The sequence below is a fragment of the Microcaecilia unicolor genome, chromosome 1 (genome assembly GCF_901765095.1).
Source record: "Microcaecilia unicolor chromosome 1, aMicUni1.1, whole genome shotgun sequence".
NCBI classification, from domain to species: Eukaryota; Metazoa; Chordata; class Amphibia; order Gymnophiona; family Siphonopidae; genus Microcaecilia; species Microcaecilia unicolor.
Window position 1 is genome coordinate 750,529,311 of NC_044031.1, and position 20,571 is coordinate 750,549,881.

General features: G+C 43.2%; 1 protein-coding gene across 1 annotated transcript in view; it reads left to right on the forward strand.

Moving 5' to 3' along the window:
- Positions 1-20,571, forward strand: part of MCTP2 (multiple C2 and transmembrane domain containing 2) — a 376,016-nt gene that overhangs the window by 243,485 nt on the left and 111,960 nt on the right. The window contains exons 15-17 of the mRNA XM_030189721.1: positions 6,580-6,681; positions 8,087-8,161; positions 12,877-12,996. Of these exons, the coding sequence (XP_030045581.1) occupies positions 6,580-6,681; positions 8,087-8,161; positions 12,877-12,996 (297 nt within the window). The remainder of the gene's footprint in view (positions 1-6,579; positions 6,682-8,086; positions 8,162-12,876; positions 12,997-20,571) is intronic.

Sequence of the window (20,571 nt, forward strand, 5' to 3'; positions counted from 1 at the left end):
GTTTAGTAGCGGAGAGAGGGCCCGGGCCGGGTGTGGGTGTGTGTGTGTGTGTGTGTGGGGGGGGGGGGGTAACGGTAGCGGCGACCTCGGGTGGGCGGGTGGGGGGGGGGAGCGGTATCAACCTCGGCGGCGCAGTTTCCCTCTCTGTCCCGCCCTCGTCATCACATATTGACGCGGGGGCGGGACAGAGAGGGAAGTCTCTACTGCGCATTTGCGAGTGAGTCGGTCACTCGCCGTTTATATGTTTGATTTGTTACATTTGTATCCCACATTTTCCCACCTATTTGCAGGCTCAATGTGGCTTACATAGTACCGGAAAGGCGTTTACAGATTCCGGGTGTGAACAATTACAATGTGATGTTGTGGTAAGATGAAGTTCATATGGCAGAGCCACAACTGGAATCGTAGAGCGGAAGAGTAGTGTTATGTTGATTACATGCTTTAGTTTTCTTGTGTAGCCGAGGTCAGGCATTTAAGTTGGATCGGGAGGGTATGCCTTTCTAAACAGGGTGGTTTTTAGTATTTTCCGGAAGTTTAGGTGGTCGTACGTCATTTTCAAGGCTTTTGGTAGCACGTTCCACAGTTGTGTGCTTATGTAGGAAAAGCTGGATCCATAGGTAGATTTGTATTGAAGTCCTTTACAGCTTGGGTAGTGTAGATTTAGATATAATCGTGTTAAATCGGATGCGTTCCTGGTTGGTAAGTCGATTAGGTCTGTCATGTATCCAGGCGCTTCGCCGTAGATAATTTTGTGAAATTATGAAATGAATCTTGGTATTCCACGCATAGCTTCACTGTTGAGCTGCTGGGTTGGTTCTGAGCATCTTGTGTAATTAACTACTGGGAAAAGGATTAGGTTGGGAGTAGGAGGTCTGAAAGTGAACGACATGCTGTAGCTTAGACCATTATGGGGGGCAATTCTACAACAGGGCACCTCCATTTAGGTGTTCTATATAGACACTTGGGGGCCCTTTTACTAAGCCACGTAGAGGGGCATAATCGAACGGCGACGGCCATCTATATGGCCGGCCATCTTCGGGGCCGGCTCCGCAAAGGGGCGGAGCCAACCATATTATCGAAATACGGTTGAGGCCGGATAAATCTCAACGTTTAGGTCAAATGTTGAGATCGCCGGGTTTAGAGATGGCTGGCTTCGGTTTTCAGCCATAATGGAAACCGGGCCCAGCCATCTCAAACCCAGCAAAATGCAAACCCTTTGGTCGTGGGAGGAGCCAGCATTTGTAGTGCACTGGCCCCCCTGATATGCCAGGATACCAATTGGGCACCCTAGGGGGCACTTCTAAAAATTTAAAAAAAAAAAAGCTACCAGGTGCATAGCTCCCTTACCTTGGGTGCTGAGCCCCCCAAATCCCCACCAAAACCCACTTCCCACAACTCTACACCATTACCATAGCCCTAAGGGGTGAAAGGGGCACCTACATGTGGGTATAGTGGGTTTTGGGGGGGTTTGGAGGGCTCAACATTAACCACCACAAGTGGAACAGGTGGGGGTGTGTGCCTGTGTCTTTCTGCCTGAAGTGCACTGCACCCACTAAATACTGCTCCAGGGACCTGCATACTGCTGTCAGGGAGCTGGGTATGACATTTCAGGCTGGCATTGAGGCTGGCAAAAAATATTTTACTTATTTTTTTGGGTGGAAGGGGGTTGGTTACCACTGGGGGGAGTAAGGGGAGGTGATCCTCGATTCCCTCTGGTGGTCATCTGGTCAGTTGGGGAACTTTTTTGTGACTTGGTCCTAAAAATAAATGGACCAAGTCCAGCCGGTGAAATGCTTATCCGAGCCGGCCATCTTTTTTTCATTATCGGGCGAAGCCGGCCATCTCGTAACCACGCCCCGCCTTCTGTACCCTCCCTTGAAGGTTGGCTAGCTCCGCGATGAAAAGCGGTTGGCGCCGGCCAAAATCGGCTTTTGATTATACCGATTTGGCCGGGATCAGGAGATCGCCGGCCATCTCCTGATGTGTGTCGGAAGATGGCCGGCGATCTCTTTCGAAAATAAGCTCAAATATGAGGCTTTTTTCCCCTGTATAAATACTTCTTAAGTGAACATGGTGTCTACTTTTTGTTGAGTATAACTTTAAGCTCGGTAGGCATAGAACACACAGTTGTGAGTTGGAGTAATTCTGTAAGGAGGGCGTCAACATTTAGGTGAAAAGAATGCATGGAAATGACCAGAATACTGTGTGAATGTGAACACATGTGCATAAATGTCGATATTCCGGCCACGCTCTAGTCTATAAACTGGCACCTAAATGCGATGTTGCGTAGTTTGAAAGTGGGTGGAACGTGCATAAAGTATAGAATATAATAATTTCTGCATGCGTTTGAGCCATCAAGGTGTAAACATGTATAACCCTATGGCTATTGCAAGTGGTCATGTCTAAATATTTGCATGTGTTTTACCTGTTATACCAATATTCTGTAAAGGAAAGTGGATGTCTATTTTCTTTTATAGAACAGGTGCCATCGTCTAGATACCCAGATATAGACGTGCCTTAATAGAATTGCCCTGCACTTGTATAAAAGTTATTGGGGCAATTCTATAACTTGGAATTTGATATAGGTACCACAATAGGATGTGATTACATCCAATTCTACAACAGCGTATAGGTGCAATCAAGCCATTATAGAAAACTATTGTAAAGGCTCGTTGGTGTGCCAAAACTTCGACAAACACACTTAAGGCTGATCAATGACTACAAAAAAGCAGCATTATTTTGTTGCTGTGAATCTTAAAGTTAACTGTTTACTTTTATTTTGTGTTTAACATTGTATCATCTTCCCCAATCTAAGGAGGCAAAATGTCTCCTGGAAATGTCCCTGAATCTCACAGGGACTGGATTTTATGGATTGGCAGGTTCACAAAAATATATATATCTATCTCTCCCTGAGGTGTAGTTAAGTTTGGGCAATTTTTAGTTTTTTTAAATTACTACTTTCTGAGATTTGCTAAGCGTGATATGGCAAAGGCAAAATTACTAATGGGTTGATATGCATGAGTCGAAAGCTCATTAACCATTTTACCTATGTTTTGCATAATGTCTTTGAAAATGCAGAATTCCATGCATAGAAATGGCAATGATCGTGAATAGGAATTCACAGTAGTTGCCATTTTTTCAAGTGCAATCATGTTTATGAGAATGTTCGCTGGTTAGTATATCGGTCTCTTTGGTTACAGAATCAAATTCATGGCCACTGCCTTTGACGAGCTAAATCAAACCACTGTAGAACTTTTTATATCCTGGTTTTAATTTTTACATTGAATGCTACAAAGCAGTTGACCAGTTTGGTTGGCAGAGCCCTCATAGTCAATGTCTCTTTCGTTCAGAGCGTTGACCGCTAGTGGGTGAAAGGGGAAGAGAGTGTTTCTAAAGTTGTAACTTAGCCCCCTGAAATGACAGATTTGTTGGGAAATGAATCCTCTCGCACATTCCTCAATCTCCATCCTCCCATGTGTAAAGGCTTGAAATACAAATTAATGCATGCATCAACTTTCTCCTCTACAAGCACACAGTTCTGGAACGCGCTGCCACGCAACCTGAAAACGGTCTATGAAATGACCAACTTCCGCAAACTGCCGAAAACTTATCTCTTCGACAGAATATACCACAAAGATCAACACGTGTAACTGTTCATTCTTTAAGATATCCAGAAACGTTCTTTATGCTCTTTAATGTCTTTGCTCTAACACGATCATGTATTTCACCATCATGTACCCAAAGCTTTCTGTAAAACCAAATGTATACTCTTCTATTTCCAGTATCCACCATGAATTGTAAGCCACATTGAGCCTGCAAAGAGGTGGGATAATGTGGGATACAAATGTAATAAATAAATATATAAATAAATAAAAATTGAGAATGCACAGTAGGAACAGTTGGACACCGCCATTTGCAATGGAGTTTCTCCGGTATGATATACAGCTACCCTTCTTATAAGTGTAGAAAATGAGCACACAGCCCGTATTTTCCTCTTTTGTATTTGAGCCAAAATCTAGTTAAGTAGAACTATGTACGGAGGCATTACCAGAAACAGAAATTCCTTTCTGGATACAGCTTAGGAAGGAAACTATTTCTTTAGGGAGTACCCCTTCCTCTGTCCAGCTGCCAGGAAAGCTGTATATCTGTTAAATAACTATTGGACATGGAGGAGGTGGCATAGCATTTGGCAGGAAAGAGACCTCTCCCTTCTAACATGAAATCACTCTTCCAGTCACTCCCTTCCCATTTCCATTAATGTCAGAGAAACATTTCATGATTTAGCTAATATTATCATCTCTATCAACTGGACATGGTAGCAATATGTATGTTTAAATACCAATATTTTCAAATCTCGACAAAGCTGTATTTTGGCCTGTAGTGAACTGGCTTATCTTCCTCTGATAAGTATCTGATCAAACTTTGACTTATTATAAAAAATTCTTTATGTATTTCTCCAGTAATTATGATGTAACGATGCGTGCACTCTGCATGTGTATCAGGGCTTATTTAGTTTTTAATAAGGCCTTCAGGGATCTAACATTTGTTGGGGAAGAGAGAACTAACAGTTACAGTTACTTACATGTGCTATTGTTTTTCGCACGTTATTGGTAACGATCTCACTGCATTAAATGGTTTTAGTGCACAGATGCAGTAGCAAATATCGGTAACTATGAATGTTAGTTTGCAATCTCAACAGTCCCAAGCATTGTAGGAGAACCATAGTAGAAGAAACCCCACATGAGTCAAGAGTCAAATCCAGATCTTCCATTCGGTAGTAAGGAGAGATGGCCATAACACGTTCATGTCAAATCAGCTTTCAAGTGTATAGCTTGCAATGCATATGAAGCCCTTTAGAACGGGATATTCCCCTCCCTTAACGATCATCAATTAGTTCTTCCATCACCATCACCATCATGGGTCAACAACAACTAGTGTTTTTTTTTCTTTCTAGCACCTTTTCTCTGGAATAGTTTGTCTTTGGGACTTCATGTTGAAGCCTCTTTTAAGAACTTCAAAAGTCATTTAAAAACATCCCCGTTTTCATTAGCGGACAGATTGAGAACAGAAGCAATCACGATGATGTTATATGGCTTTGATTTTATATGTCTTTGTTTTATTGTATAAGACTGGAACTTTATCTTTGTGAGACTGGGTACTTTCCTATCATTTTTTTTGGAGCTCTGTTCTTTCTTTGGAAGTTGGTTATAACAATACATCGCTTAGACTTGGCATGTCCAAAATTTGACAAAAACCATAAATATAAATATAAACCCTTGCTTTATGTAACAACTATAGAGTATTTATCATTGGTTTGAAGATCAAAAGATGGGTCACTTATGGTTTAGGTAAAGACACCTCAACTTCCAAAGTAGTTTTTCTTGAACTGTTATGGTCACAACATTTTTAATCACTAATCCCCTGTTTACAAAGCCACGCTAGCGGCTGTCGGTGCTGTAATGCTGACACAGCCCATTCACTTTGAATGAGCTGTGTTGGCATTGCCACGCGGCTTTGTAAACAGAGGGAGGTAAAAGAGAAATTCTTTTTGAATAAGTGGCTATTATCTTTGAACTATATATACGGGCGTTTTTTGACTTCCCGAGCAGACTCAATGCTGATAATTGCAGTACTCAATTGAAAATGACTACAATATATGGATGAGCTGTAGCTTTTTATATGCAACTAGTAAAAAAGGCCCGTTTCTGACACAAATGAAACGGGCGCTAGCAAGGTTTTCCTCGGAGTGTGTATGTTTGAGAGAGTGTGTGTGAGAGTGACTGTGTGTGAGAGAGAGAGTGAATGTGCGAGTGTGTCTGTGTGACAGAGAGAGAGTGAGACTGGGTGCGAGTGTGTCTGTGAGAGAGAGAGTGTGTGTGTGAGCATGAGAGTGTGTGCCAGGGCCCCCTCTCCCTCCCGCCCTCCGAGTTCCAGGGTCGTCCCCCTCCCTCCCTCCCTCCGAGTTCAAGGGTTGTTGTCCCCCTCCCTCCCTCCAAGTTCCAGGGTCACCCCCTCCCTGCCTCCCTCCGAGTTTCAGGGTCCCCTCCCTCCCCTGCATTATGCTCTCTCCCCTGCATTCATCCATATGCAGGCAACTTCCTCTGTGCCCTGCCCCTCCATCCATCCATGTACAGCATCTCTCCCCTGCCCCCTCCACCTCCCTCCCTCCCCCCTCCAAGTTACAGTATCCCCCTCCCTTCCTCCCATTTCCAGGGTCCCCCTTCCTCTGTCCCTCTGTCCCTCCCTCCCAGTTCCAGGGTCCTAAGGAACTGGGAGGGAGGGGGGGACAGAGAACGTTGGAAGAGTGATGTCAGCAGGTGGTTACAATCCCAGTGACACACATTGGAACGTTGGAGGAGAACGTTGGAGGAGTGATGTCAGCAGGTGGTTACGATCCCAGTGAGACACATTGGAATGTTGAAGGAGCAAATTATTATATTAGATTATATCATCCATCCTTCTCTTGCAATTGGTAATTTTAGTGTTGAGACAATCACATAGTATATGAAAATCAATGCATTCTATTGTTTATTTGTACTCTAATGTTTATTTGCTATGCATGTGCTTTTTATGTTATAGATTAAAAATGGACAGCAAAAGGGTTATATATTGAAGAACAAGGACCTGGGACAAGCATCAAAAGGAGTCATTTATTTGGAGATGGATGTCATTTATAATCCAGTGAGTTAAAATTATGTTTGTGCCAATGTTCAAATGAACTTCTGTGCTTACTGGTGGTTGGTGAATGTATAACTTAGTGTGAGCCCTTTAGGAACAGAGAAAGCACCTGTATGTGATTTGTAAGCTGCTTTGGTTGTACCAGAGAAAGGCGGTATGTTAAGAATCTAAAAAACAAACAAACAAACAAACATCCATATATTTTCAAAACTTATACAGAAAGTACTTGAGTATCTAACTGAACAGTCCAATATGAGCCATAAAAAGTGCTGGATTTGGGGTCGAACGAAGGTGGGCTAAAATTCCATAAACTTGTGCCCAGAGCTATGTACCACTTACACATGTGAAAGGCGCCTTTAATTGGCATTTCGCTATAAATGAGCACCTAAGTACTACAGCGCATAATTCCAAGGTGGGTGTAAGCATGGGAGAAGCATGAGTAGACCATAGGCGTGGCACCAAGTAATATTATTATTAGCATTTGTATAGCGCTACCAGACGCACGCAGCGCTGAACACAAAGAGACCGTCCCTGCTCAAAAGAGCTTACAATCTAAATAATACAGACAGACAAGAGAGTTACGGGTGAGGGAAGTAATGGGTGAGAAGGGAGGAAGGGACAAGGGGAGGGCAATTGTGGCTAGGAGCTAAAAGCAGCAGTGAAAAGGTGGGTTTTCAGCATCGATTTGAAAACAGGTAGAGATGGAGCTAGACGTATAGGTCCAGGAAGTCTATTCTAGGCATAAGGTGCCGCGAGAGAAAAGGAGCGAAGCCTGGAGTTAGCAGTGGAGGAGAAGGGGGACGACAAGAGAGACTTGTCCAGTGAGCGGAGTTCAAGGGGAGGAATGTAGGGAGAGATGAGAGAGGAGAGGTAATGGGGGGGCTGCAGAGTGGATGCATATAAAGGTCAGTACGAGAAGTTTAAACTGAATGCGGAAGCGGACAGGGAGCCAGTGAAGTGACTTGAGGAGTGGGCTAGTGTGGGTAATATGCATGACTTATAGAATACTATCAGTTACATGCATCACTTAGCACACTTCATGATGCAAACGTATACACATGACGTCAATGGGTCGCACCTAAGTTTTGGTATGTAATGCAAGTTTGCGTTAGTATTATATCATGACTTAGGCAGGCTTAGGTGCCATTACAGTATTGGTGCTAAGTGCACCCTATTGTAGCTTTTAAATTGAGGTGCCAAGTTATAGAGTCACCTCTGATCTGTTTAGTGGTGATATTCAGTGCTGATCACATGGATTAAATTAAATGCTGTGGCCAGTGTTTAACTTATTCCAGTCCTTCTATCAGCTGAAAATTGCATTTCTTGTTTCTCTCATGTATATTATTGATATTTTTGGAGTCTCAGCTTGACCTGAATACCCTTCTTTTTTTTTTTTTTTAATTTAAAGTTGAGAGCAAGTATCAGGACATTTCAGCCACAAGAAGTGCGGTTTATTGAAGAAAACCCAAAGTTTTCAAAAAAGGTTGGTGTAATTTTTATGCAGACTGGACTGTTTACCTATGCAACTATATAGGGGATTATTGAGAATAGCTTACTGAAAATACAACTTCAAATTAATCCTTTGCAGAGGATTAATTTGAAGTTCTATTTACCTATGCAACATGGAAAAATCTAGAAACATTAAAAAAAACCATAAAATATATAAAAATGAAGGCAAATAAAGACCTTCAGGCTCATTTTCGAAAGAGAAGGACACCCATCTTTTGACACAAATCGAAAGATGGGCATCCTTCTCACAGGGTCACCCAAATCGGCATAATCAAAAGCAGATTTTGGGTGTCCCCAACTGCTTTCCGTCACGGGGACGACCAAATTTCACGGGGGCGTGTCGAAGGCGTAGCGAAGGTGGGACTTGAGCGTGCCTAACACATGGACATCCTCGACCCATAATGGGAAAAAAAGGGCGTCCCTGACGAGCACTTGGACGATTTTACCTGGTCCTGTTTTTCTTACGACCAAGCCACAAAAAGGTGCCCGAACTGACCAGATGACCACCGGAGAGAATCGGGGATCACTTCCCCCTACTCCCCCAGTGGTCACTAACCCCCTCCCACCCTCAAAAAATATATTTTAAAATATTTTGTGCCAGCCTCAAATGTCATACTCAGGTCCATCACAGCAGTATGCAGGTCCCTGGAGCAATTTTAGTGGGTGCAGTGCACTTCAGGCAGGCGGACCCAGGCCTATTCCCCCCTACCTGTTACACTTCTGGTGGTAAATCTGAGCCCTCCAAAACCCACCAGAAACCCACTGTACCCACATCTAGGTGCCCCCTTCACCCGTAAGGGCTATGGTAGTGGTGTAAAGTAGTGGGTTTTTTAGGGGGGTTGGGGGGCTCAGCACACAAGGTAAGGGAGCTATGTACCTGGGAGCAATTTATGAAGTCCATTGCAGTGCCCCCTAGGGTGCCCGGTTGGTGTCCTGGCATGTGAGGGGGACCAATGCATTACGAATGCTGGCTCCTCCTATGACCAAAGGGCTTGCATTTGGTCATTTCTGAGATGGGCGTCCTTGGTTTCCATTATTGCCGAAAATCAGAAACGACCAAGTCTAGGGACGACCATCTCTAAGGACGACCTAAATGTCAAGATTTGGGAGTCCCCGACCGTATTTCGATAATATGGGTTTCCCTGCCCCTCCACCGGGACATTTTGCGAGGACGTCCTCAACAAAACTTGGGTGTCCCTTTCGATTATGCCCCTCTATATGGCCTACACAGTCTGTACAGATATTGCATCTACTATCCCTATCACTCCCTTAGAGATCCTATGTACTTGTCCCAAGTTTGCTTTTATTAAATACTGTTTTGAATAAAAGAGAACTTGAGACAAGTACATAGGATCCACGAATTCACCACCCTTTCCGTGAAGAAGTATTTCCTCAAGTTACTTCTGAGTCTATACCCTTTCACCTTCATCCTATGTCCCCTCTATCATACTGTATCTCTCCTCTCCCACTTTTCTTCCAAAGTATATATATTAGATCTTTAAGTTTGTCCTCATTTGCTTTATGATAAAGACAATCATTTTAGCTGCTTCCCTCTGGACTGACCCGGGCCATGCGGTCACTGGGCGGTAGTTCCGAATTGACGGGCGTAGGTGCCTACGCAGCTTAGTAAAAGGGCCCCATAATTGATTACCAAATCCTACTTCCCTAGATATTATTGGGAAAAAAATTGTACATCATCCGCATAGAATCAATGTGAAACACCTAAAGATCGAAACACATTGCCTAGTGGTGCCAAAAATATATTGAACAATAAGTCCAACAATGCTGACCTCTGTGGTACTCCACAGTCAACCTCAGCCACACCTGAGATCTGTATTCCACTCCGAACAATCATTGACCTCCCTCCCCTTTAAATATGAAATGAACCAACAAATGACCTGTCTGTCCATTTCTAATTTCTGCAATATATCAATTAATAAATCCAAATTTGCTGTAACCTCAGAAACACTCTCTCCATTTGTGAGCACCAGGTCCAGAATAGCTCCATTCCATTACCAACTGCTGGAACAATTCTTCCTGTAGAGAATCCAAGATCCCATTATTTCTAGATGACCCCACAGTAGGGATGTCCCAATCAACGTCTGGCAAATTAAAATCACCTATTAGTAGTACTTCCCCTTTCATAGCTATCTTGTGAATGTCTTCAATTAAATCTCTGTCCATTTCTTCTGACTACGAAAGAGACCTGCATATCAGACCAATGTAAATACATTTTCCATTCTCTCTTTCCAGTTTAACCCATAGTGCTTCTTCCTTATCCCATATATCCTGCAATTGTCACTCTAATATCATTCTTAACATATAATGCCACTCCTCTGCCCTTCCTGCATAGATTAGCCAGGTATAACTTTATCCCAGTCATGGCTCTCCGCCAACCACTTCTCCTTGACCACCACTAAATCCAAGTTGGCTTCTACCATTAAAGCTCTAGATCTAGAAATTTGTTTCCCATACTATGTATATTGATATACAAAGCTCTCCAGATATTACCCCTTTTCCCATTTCTATAAAGGTATTTGACGTCTTACATTCCTGAGGGTTATTAATGACTTTGGGGCTTTTCTCACCTATCCCCAGCAAATTTAGTTTAAAGTCCTCTTTAGTACATTAGCCAATCTTACAGAAGACACTTCGTCCCTTCTTTGATACATGGACACCATCTCTGATCATCCCTAGGAAGCAGAATAGACTAAAGTATGTAAAAATTGCATTTGAGAGCAAAGAGCTAAAATGCTTTGGAGAAATCATTACCTGAAAACCAGTGCGAGAATAAAATGAGGTTTTATTGCCCCCAATAACTTCAGCAGTAAAAGTTTGGGTAGGGGAGCCATCTAAATGTACCATATGGTTGGCTTGAGTTAGTTTATGGATGAGTGGTTACAAAGATAGGCTGGCAGTTGGTTAGTAGTGGACAAGTGTGTGTGGGGAGGGATAGGTAGATGAGGGGTGGATTTGTGTGTAGATGTGGGGTTAGCTGAGATGGAAGGGACAAGTGAAATACGTGGGTGGGATGAGTAGATGGTAGGGATAGGCTAGAAGATGTGTGGTTAGTTGAGGATGTTAGTAGAAGTGAAATAGGTGGGTGGGATGAGTAGATGGTAGGGATAGGCTAGAAGGTGGGTGGTTAGCCGAGGTGGAAGTAGAAGTGAAATACGTGGGTGGGATGAGTAGATGGTAGGGATAGGCTAGAAGATGTGTGGTTAGTTGAGGATGTTAGTAGAAGTGAAATAGGTGGGTGGGATGAGTAGATGGTAGGGATAGGCTAGAAGGTGGGTGGTTAGCCGAGGATGTTAGTAGAAGTGAAATAGGTGGGTGGGATGAGTAGATGGTAGGGATAAGCTAGAAGGTGGGTGGTTAGTTGAGGATGTTAGTAGAAGTGAAATAGGTGGGTGGGATGAGTAGATGGTAGGGATAGGCTAGAAGATAGGTGGGTGATGAAGGGATCCCTGCTTTGAGTTGCATAACTGAAAGGCCCTTGATGCATGACCAAGGAACACGGTGACCCTGAGACAGGAAGCCCTGGGTCTCTGAATCCCAAAATTGAAAAGGCCATCTCCAGGTGTCCCCAGTGTAGGAATCTCAGGTCCTTGGCACTTGATTTTTTAACTTCAAGTTGACTTGAATAGGAAGTTAGAACTTCAGTTCATCTCAGGGTTTGAAATGATGTTTCAGTGATAAAGTGGAAGTGAAACAGTTCACGAACCTTACTACACTTTTCCACATTGTCAGTAATTCTGTGTACGGGTCATTAGCTTGCACTGGTTCATGATTTGTGCTAAAATTAGTTCCCTTCTTTATTCCCTGTTTAGTGCATATTAATTGTGTGCTATACTATTTACTGCATCGGAAGTAATTTTTTTAAAAATTTGCTCACTTACATAATTCAATGTAAAAAGTACAAGAAAACAAACTCAAGTCCACATCATTGAGGAAAGGGAAAACACAAATCAGGAAAAAAAAATATCAGAAGTAATTTTAATGCACAACTCATGACATTGCCCTCCATGTCTGGTTGCTACTCTCTGTGTTAAAATGGGTTACCTGTTTGTTTTTATATTCTTTTATTCAGATAATGAATACTGTATCAGTGATGATTTTGTACGTTGGTTCCACTGCATTTGGTACTGATGCATCTGGTTGATAGTTGGAGTGTTGATTGGGTCATAATGACTTCCAGGGTGATTCATTTGATTGAGAATCAACCTCGAGAAAATGGCCTTTTCTCAGATTTTTTTTGTTTCTTGACTATGCTTTCCTTGTACCCTTAATTTGAAACTGCTGAGAAATGAAATGGATAAATCGTTATTTACACCAAATGTCTTTTAGTACGTTATAATACATGGTCAAATCTGACTCATAACCTCCCACAATAAACCTGTCTGAATTGTCTGATTATATATTTTTAACCCTGACAAAGTTTCACTTGTCTGTGTCTTATTTAAAATAATAGAAGTACATACGTGCATTCTAGTGGGGACTTTCAAAGATTTTTACTTGTAGGTGACTAAGGCGGGAAGAGTGTATTTATAGTAATTAACTAAACACTTGACAGGAAGTCTTCAGCACTGCAGAACTGGGAAGAGTGAAATAAGACTGGAGAAAAAGGGAGTTGAGATTTCAAGTAATTGATTTGAGGTCTTGGGGGGTTTTGTGTTGCTTTTTCTTTAGATCTTATCGAGGAATGTTGACCGTGTGAAAAAAATCACAATGGGAGTGTGGAACACAATGAGGTTCATGAACAGCTGTTTTCAGTGGGAATCCACAAGACGAAGCATAATTGCATTTTTGGTAAGTGCGTGATTTGGAATTCCATTCCACCTTCCCCATGCATGTCCCCATGCATACCTCCAACCCACCCCCATCCTTCCACCCTGTCAGACTGTCATAGTAATGCTTGATTGTTTTCACTTATATACACTGTCAGCTAGCACATTTGCTTATTTCCGATCTGACGAAGAAGGGCAACCTTCGAAAGCTAATCAAGAAATGTATTAAGTTATGTCCAATAAAAAAGGTATCATCTTATTTTCTTTTCCATGTTTTATTTTGTTTGATTTCTATTGATAACCTTAAGAGTGGACTAACACGGCTACCACATTCCACCTTCTAAAATACATCAGGATAGATATTCAGCCTTCAGCGGTGAGCTTATGTTTAGCCGTTGTCGGTGTTATTCTGGATATTCAATGCTTGGCCATGTCTGGGAAGTGGCATTGAATATTTGAGTTTATGTGGCCGGCTATCTCTCATATGGTTAAGTGCGAGATTCAGCACTAAGTCGCATAAAGATGGGACTGACTTTATATTGGCACTGAGACCCCCGATGTTCAATACTGGGAAAAATACCACCACAACAGTGCCTCAATACAGCTGCCTGACATGCAAATTTAGGCACGCTGTTAGCATTGAGCATTAGGGAGTCCAGGGGAGGATAGTGTCTAGTGCATGCGCTCAAGAGTTGTGCCCAGAATGCCGGAGGAGGGGAAGGAGAGAGGAAGGAAGGAGGAGGAAGAAGTGCCGAACGATCGAGCTGCAGCGAAAGCTTGGAGCGGGGAGGGCGAGTGAGGAATGCCGACTATGCTATGCACATTAGCGTTAGAACAAACATAATAGAAAAGTATCCTCTTTACTTCCTTGGGAGATTGGTCATTCCCAGAGGCAGATGGCTTCAGCCTGTGGGCATTTGAGATAGATGCGGCTAATGCCTGAAGTTAATTGAAATACTTCAGAAGATACTTTATGAGTCTGGGTGGGAGGCAGAGAGAACAGAGAAAATGGGAGGATTGGTTTATTTCTAACATCTAGCATGGAATCAGTGGTTTGAGAGGAAAGGTGCAGTTTAAAATGTGCTGGCGTAGGATTTCCCGCAGTAAAGGCGCCCTAGTTTACAGCGCTGTGTTCTGAGCATATGGTGGTGGGGGGATAGGGAATTACCTCATTTTAATTTCATTTGAATGCTACTTGCACTACCTTGGCGTGCTTATTATCAGGGCCGCAGAGAGACTGGGTCGGGCCTGCCCGGGGCCCCGCCCCTGAGGTTGTCACCGCTGCGCCGCAGTCCCCACCCTCCGTCTGCCACCGGGCCGGGCCCCCTGCATTGAAATCATCCCAGCGCCTCACCTGTCACCTCGCTCCGTGACTGAAAGTGCAGCAGCAGCAGATCGGATTCGCCTCCCTTCGGGCCTTCCCTCCCTGTGTCCCGCCCTCGTGGAAGTCACATCAGACGAGGGCGGGTCACAGGGAGGGAAGTCCTGAAGGGAGGCAAATCCGATCTTCTGCTGCTGCGCTTTCAGTCACGGAGGTGACAGGTGAGGCGCTGTGATGAATTCAATGCAGGGGGCCCGGCCCAGTGGCGGGTGGTCGACGGAGCCAAGGGGTGGGTGAGATCAGGGACTGTGGCGCCGGGCTCAGGGAATTTTGTCCCCCCTGCCCCCCCTCTCAGTGGCCCTGCTCATTATTCCCCGTTATCGGGGCCTCTCTGCATGCTGCGCTGGAAAACGTGGGCGCTATTCTGGTTCTAATGGCCTCTAGTGCGCGCGCTTGCTTGTGAGCATCGGGATATGAAACGCATACGTGCTGACTCCACTCCCAGGCCACTCACAAAATAGCTGGCTTTGAGTTTAGCAGTGTGTGGTGATCTTCAGTGGCATTAACTGGTTAAGTGCCATGGAATATCAGTGGACAGCCCGTACAAGCGATTTAACCAGCCAGGAGACATTTCTAGTCGGTTAAATCACTTTGAATATGAACCCCATCTTTTTTTATTGTTGTGTGTCATTTCAAACAATGTTCTTTTCTCCTTTATTTTACTGTTCTGAATTGTGCTCCATTCTTGGCTCAGATTGACTAGAAATGAGCCATCAGGGTAATACTGAGGTTAATACCGTATAACGTGGCAAATGAATGGCAGATACAGATCAACATGCTCAATCCAGTTTGCCCAGAAAGGGATATCCTCACTTTTTCTTTAGGGTTGTAACTGATGCCCGGTGCAGTCTACTCCCCTCTATGCTTTATTTTCTTTAAAGTGTGAAAATTATGTAACCCCGGGTTGGTATATTGCTTAGGCAGTTGCTTAATACCTTCTGTAAGTGATGGGAGCCCAGTGCATGAAACCAAATTTCTTGGTTTAGCGGGACCAGGTTTAGAGCTCATTAATATCAGAAGACTGAATAAGCAGATAAAGACTCTTAAGATAAACCGTTCACTCAAAAACTTAGCCGAACGCAAAAAGATTTGTTCTGAACCAACTAATTACTTAAAGGCCCTTTTACTAAAGTTTGCAACTTCATTTCAAGTCCTCTAGCTCTATAGTTTTCCCTTTTTGGAAATGCTTGCTTTCTTCTTTATTATCTTTCACGGATTTAAATGTCTGTATTATATCTCCCATTTCTCAGTGGCGTAGGAAGGGGGGCGGTGGGGCGGTCCGCCCCGGGTGCACGCCGCTGGGGGGGTGTCGGCTCCGCTGGTTTCCTGCTCTCTCTGCCCCGGAACAAGTTACTTCCTGTTCCGGGGCAGAGAGAGCAGGGAACCAGCGGAGCCCACGCAGCTCCCAGCGACATGCACTCGGGGCGGTTCGGCCCTCCCGCCCATCCCTCGTCGCTTTCCCTGGGGGGGGGGGGGCGCTCCAGAGGGTGCGCCGTGCTGCACCCAGGGGGGGGGGGGTGCGCAGCGGCGACCCGCCCCGGGTGTCAGCTGCCCTCGCTACGGCATTGCCATTTCTCTCCTCTCCTTCAGGCAATACATGTTCAAGTCTCTTCTGATATTTCTTTACACACAGACCCCATACCATTTTGGTTGCTTTCCTCTGAGCCAAAATGGTGCGGGGGTCTGCACCAGAAGATATATGAAAAGAGACTGGAAGACTTGAATAATGTATATCGAGATAAGATACTTAGCTGCAGATTGATTTCCTTCTCTACTATTTCCTGGGCCTTTCTCACTGAAGATTTATTTTCATTGGAACAATGGTATAAAATGCTTTTTGGATAAGGTCTCTGTGGTGTCAGTGTACACAAACTATTACATTTCTTTGAAGGGGTGAACGAACATGTGGATAAAGGTAAGCCAGTCGATATTGTATATCTGGATTTTCAAAAGGTGTTTGACAAAGTATCTCATGAAAGTCTCCAGAGGTAACTGGAGAGTCATGGGATAGAAGGTAGTGTCCTACTGTGGATTAAAAACTGGTTAAAAGATCGAAAACAGAGAGTAGAGTTAAATGGTCAGTGTTCTCAATGGAGAAGAGTAGATAGCGGGGTTCTCCAAGGGTCTGTGCTGGGACTGATACTTTTTAGCGTATTTATAAATGATCTAGAGATGGGAGAAACTACTGAGGTAATTAAATTTGCTGATAACACAAAGTTATTCAAAGTTGTTAAATCACGAGAGGATTGTGAAAAATTACGAGAGGAACTTACGAGACTAGGAGACTGGGCATCCAGATTGCAGATGACGTTTAACGTGAGCAAAAGTGATGCGTGTGGGAAAGAGGAACCTGAATTATAGCTACGTAATGCAAGGTTCCATGATAGGAGTTACCAACCAGGATAGGGATCTAGGCGTCGTCGTTGATGATACATTGAAACCCTCTGTTCAGTGTGCGGCAATGGCTAAGAAAGCAAATAGAATGTTAGGTATTATTAGGAGAGGAATGGAAAACAAAAATGAGGATGTTATAATGCCTTTGTATCACTCCATGGTTCAACCACACCTTGAATATTGTATTCAATTCTGGTCACCACATCTAAAAATAGATATAGTGGAATTAGAAAAGGTACAGAGAAGAGTGACAAAAACGATAAGATGGGACGATTTCCCAGTGAGGAAAGGCTAAAGTGTGAGGGGAAATATGATAGAGGTCTATAAAATAATGAGTGGAGTGGAACGGGTAGACGTGAATCGCTTGTTTACTGTTTCCAAAAACACTAGGACAAGGGGCACGCAATGAAGCTACAAAGTAGTAAATTTGAAACAAATCAGAGAAAATATTTCTTCACTCAACGTGTAATTAAACTCTTGAATTCGTTGCCAGAGAATGTAGTAAAAGCAGTTAGCTTAGCGGGGTTTGAAAAAGGTTTGGATGGCTTCCTAAAGGAAATGTCCATAGACCAGTATTAAAATGCAGTTGGGGAAAATCCACTGCTTATTTCTAGGATAAAACAAATACAAAATAGCAGAGAGTATTAAACGGGATAGCTCGATCAATTAACTACGTGAGGTAGAGTCTCATATAGCTAACACGGCTATTTTCATTTCACTCCACAGTGAATCTCTGCTCGTGTGTATGTTTCAATCATTGACTCTTCCCCCACCTCCCTATATCTTTTTCAGGTTTTTCTTGGACATGCATATAATTATAGCTTCATAATTCCTTTCTAATAACACAACACTTATCTGTTCATATTGGTGAGCTCTTACACCCCGACAGGTGCCTGTTTCGCTACGCTTTGTCAAGGGGGAGTATCACCAAATCTGTTGATATAAAGAAAGTACGAAATCAACCTCCATGTCACATAATAGCTCCCTCATTTACTTACAAAAATGCTCCTGGCTCACGAACTTACTGACTACAGTGTCTGTGTGTTGCTTCTCTTTAACAATTCAATATGGCGATGGCGTTCTTTTATAGCTGCCGACCCGGAAACAGCTGTCCGGTATATCCGCATTGGCCAAACTATCAACAGAAACAGCCCCAATGGACATAAGTATTCAGCCCTTTGGCTTCTACTGTGTCCAATTGATAATATATCCAGAATGTTTCGCGTTATACTATCTTTATTTTAAAATCACCTCCTCTGGCGGATGGAAAAACTTGCTCAATTACCATGCACTTTAGATCATCTGCCGTGTGATTTTTTGACATGCAGTGCTGGACTAGAGGAGCTCCCAAATTGCGGGCTGATATACGCGAATGATGTTCTATCATTCTCTCATGTAGAGATCTCGTGGACTTCCCTATGTAAAGCTTTTCACAGGGACATCTAATATAGTAGATAACACCTATCGATCGACACTTAGTGTTACCTCTTAACTTGTGTACCTTGCCTTCATTTGAACAACTTATTCCCTCTACTGTCACTGGACACGTCTTACAGTGTGTTTTCATAAATTTAGAGTGACCAAATCGTGTTGTCCCATGTCTTCCTCTGGCCGCACTCGAAATTTCTGGCAGTAGAGCTGGACTGAGTATTTCCTTCAAGTTTCTAGAGCGTGAAAAAGCAGTTCTTACGTTGTGATCAATAAACAAGGGATGCGATCTTATTGTATCCCAATGGTGTTTAATAATCCCCGCTATTGCTTCCCCTCCAGGGACATATCGCATCACAAACGTCATGGTGTGGTCATCTTGTTCTGGCCATTGTCTATCCTGTAGCAGCAGATCTCTGTTGTTATATCTTCCCTTGTATATGCATGCTTTACAACTTTGTGTGGGTAATTCCTTCATAATAATCTGGCACCAAAGAGTTCTGAATGTGTCTTATCATCTTCATCAGATGTGCATATTCATTTAAACCGAAGAAACTAAGAAAAGGGAAGACTTTGAGTGCCTTTGGATGGCAGCTTCCATATTCCAAAAATGTGTTCCTGTCTGTGTTTTTGGTGAAAACTCTCGTTCTAAACTGTTTCTGTGTCAAATGTATTTCTACATCTAGAAACTGTATCATTTCATCTGACCACGCCAACGTGAACTGAATTCTTGTGTGGTATTGATTGAGCCAGTTGTGAAATTCTCTTAGTTCTTGTAGGTTCCCATGCCGTAATACAAAAACACCATCAACAAAACGTCTCCAAATACCAGTCTTGTCTTTAAATGGAGAGGAAAAGAACCATTTATTCTCAAACCATGCCATGTATAATTTGGCTAATGTCGGGGCAAACGTCGCTCCCATTGGCACTCCGGATTTTTGCAGATAGATGTTGTCTTGAAATGCAAAAAAATTTTTACATAATGCTAATTCTGTTAATTCTTGCAAAAAACCTGTGGGGACTTCATGCGGTTTGGGGCGAGCATCCAGTGTATCTATGATTATACTTAGCAACTTGTCCTGTGGGATCATCGTATACAATGACTTGATGTCAAAAGTAGCCATCAATATTTTGAAGCTGGAGTCGGTACATTTTTACAGACACCGACTCTAACTCCACCCAAAATTGATTCCGACTCCTACTCCGCAACCCTGGTGGTAAATGGAATTCACTCTAAAGAAGAATAGTGAGTAATGGGGTGCCTCAGAGATCAGTCCTAGGCCTATTCTGTTCAATATCTTTGTGAGCAACATTGCTGTGCAGTTCGAAAACAAAGTTTGCCCTTTTGCAGATATCACAAAGATTTGCAACCGAGTGGACGCCTCAGTAGGGAGTAGACAGTATGAGAAGTGATCTGTAAATGTTAGAGACTGGCTGTAAAAATTTATAAGTATTAATATGAATAAGTGCAGAGAGATGCATTTGAGAAGCAGAAATCTAAAGATACCTTGGGGTAATAGTATCAAGAATTGATTTGGATTTTGTTCACACCTTTTTCAGTAGTAGCTCAAGGTGAGTCACATTGGTACTTCCCTGTCCATGGAGGGCTCACGATATAATTTGTACCTGAGGGTTAATGACTTGCCCAAGATCACAAGGAGCAGCAGTGGGATTTGAATTGGCCACCTCAGGATGTTAAGACTGGTGCTCTAAATGTAGGCCACTCCTCCACTCTTAAGGTGGTAGAAGAATATGATAAGATAGTGGTCAGAGTTTGAAGGATTTTAGGTTACATAAATGAGGGTATAACCAGCATAAAGGAGGAAGTGATAATGCCCCTGTAAAGATTGTTGGTGAGATGTCACTTGGAAAGCTGTGTTTGGTCCTGGAGACTGTGTCTTATTAAGGATATAAAGAAACTGGAAGGGATTCGGCAGAAGAGAATGAAAATAGTAAGGAGTATGTACCAGTAGAGACTTGAAAACCTAAATATGTATACCCTTGACACAGATATTTAAATACTTAAAGGTATTATTGAAGAAATGAATTTTTTTCCAAAGAAGAGGAGGCCTCTGTAGAATCAGAGGAAATGAAATGAAACTGTAAGGAGGTAAGCTTAAAAGCAACATCAGGAAATATATATATTTTTTTAATGGAAAGAATGGTGAAGGTCTGGAATATCCTCCTGGTGAAGCTGGAGACAACAACAGTGATAAAATTCACAAATGCACGATATGCACACACAGGGCTGGTCTTAGGGCGAGGCGACCGCATAGGGCCTCGCGCTCAAGGGAGCCCCGCGCAGCGCGCCTGAAGTCGCCCCACCCCGACCGCCCAAGCTCCAGTCCCCCCGCCGTCGGAGCGGCCAGCAGGTAGCAGCAGCCGTGAAAAGCG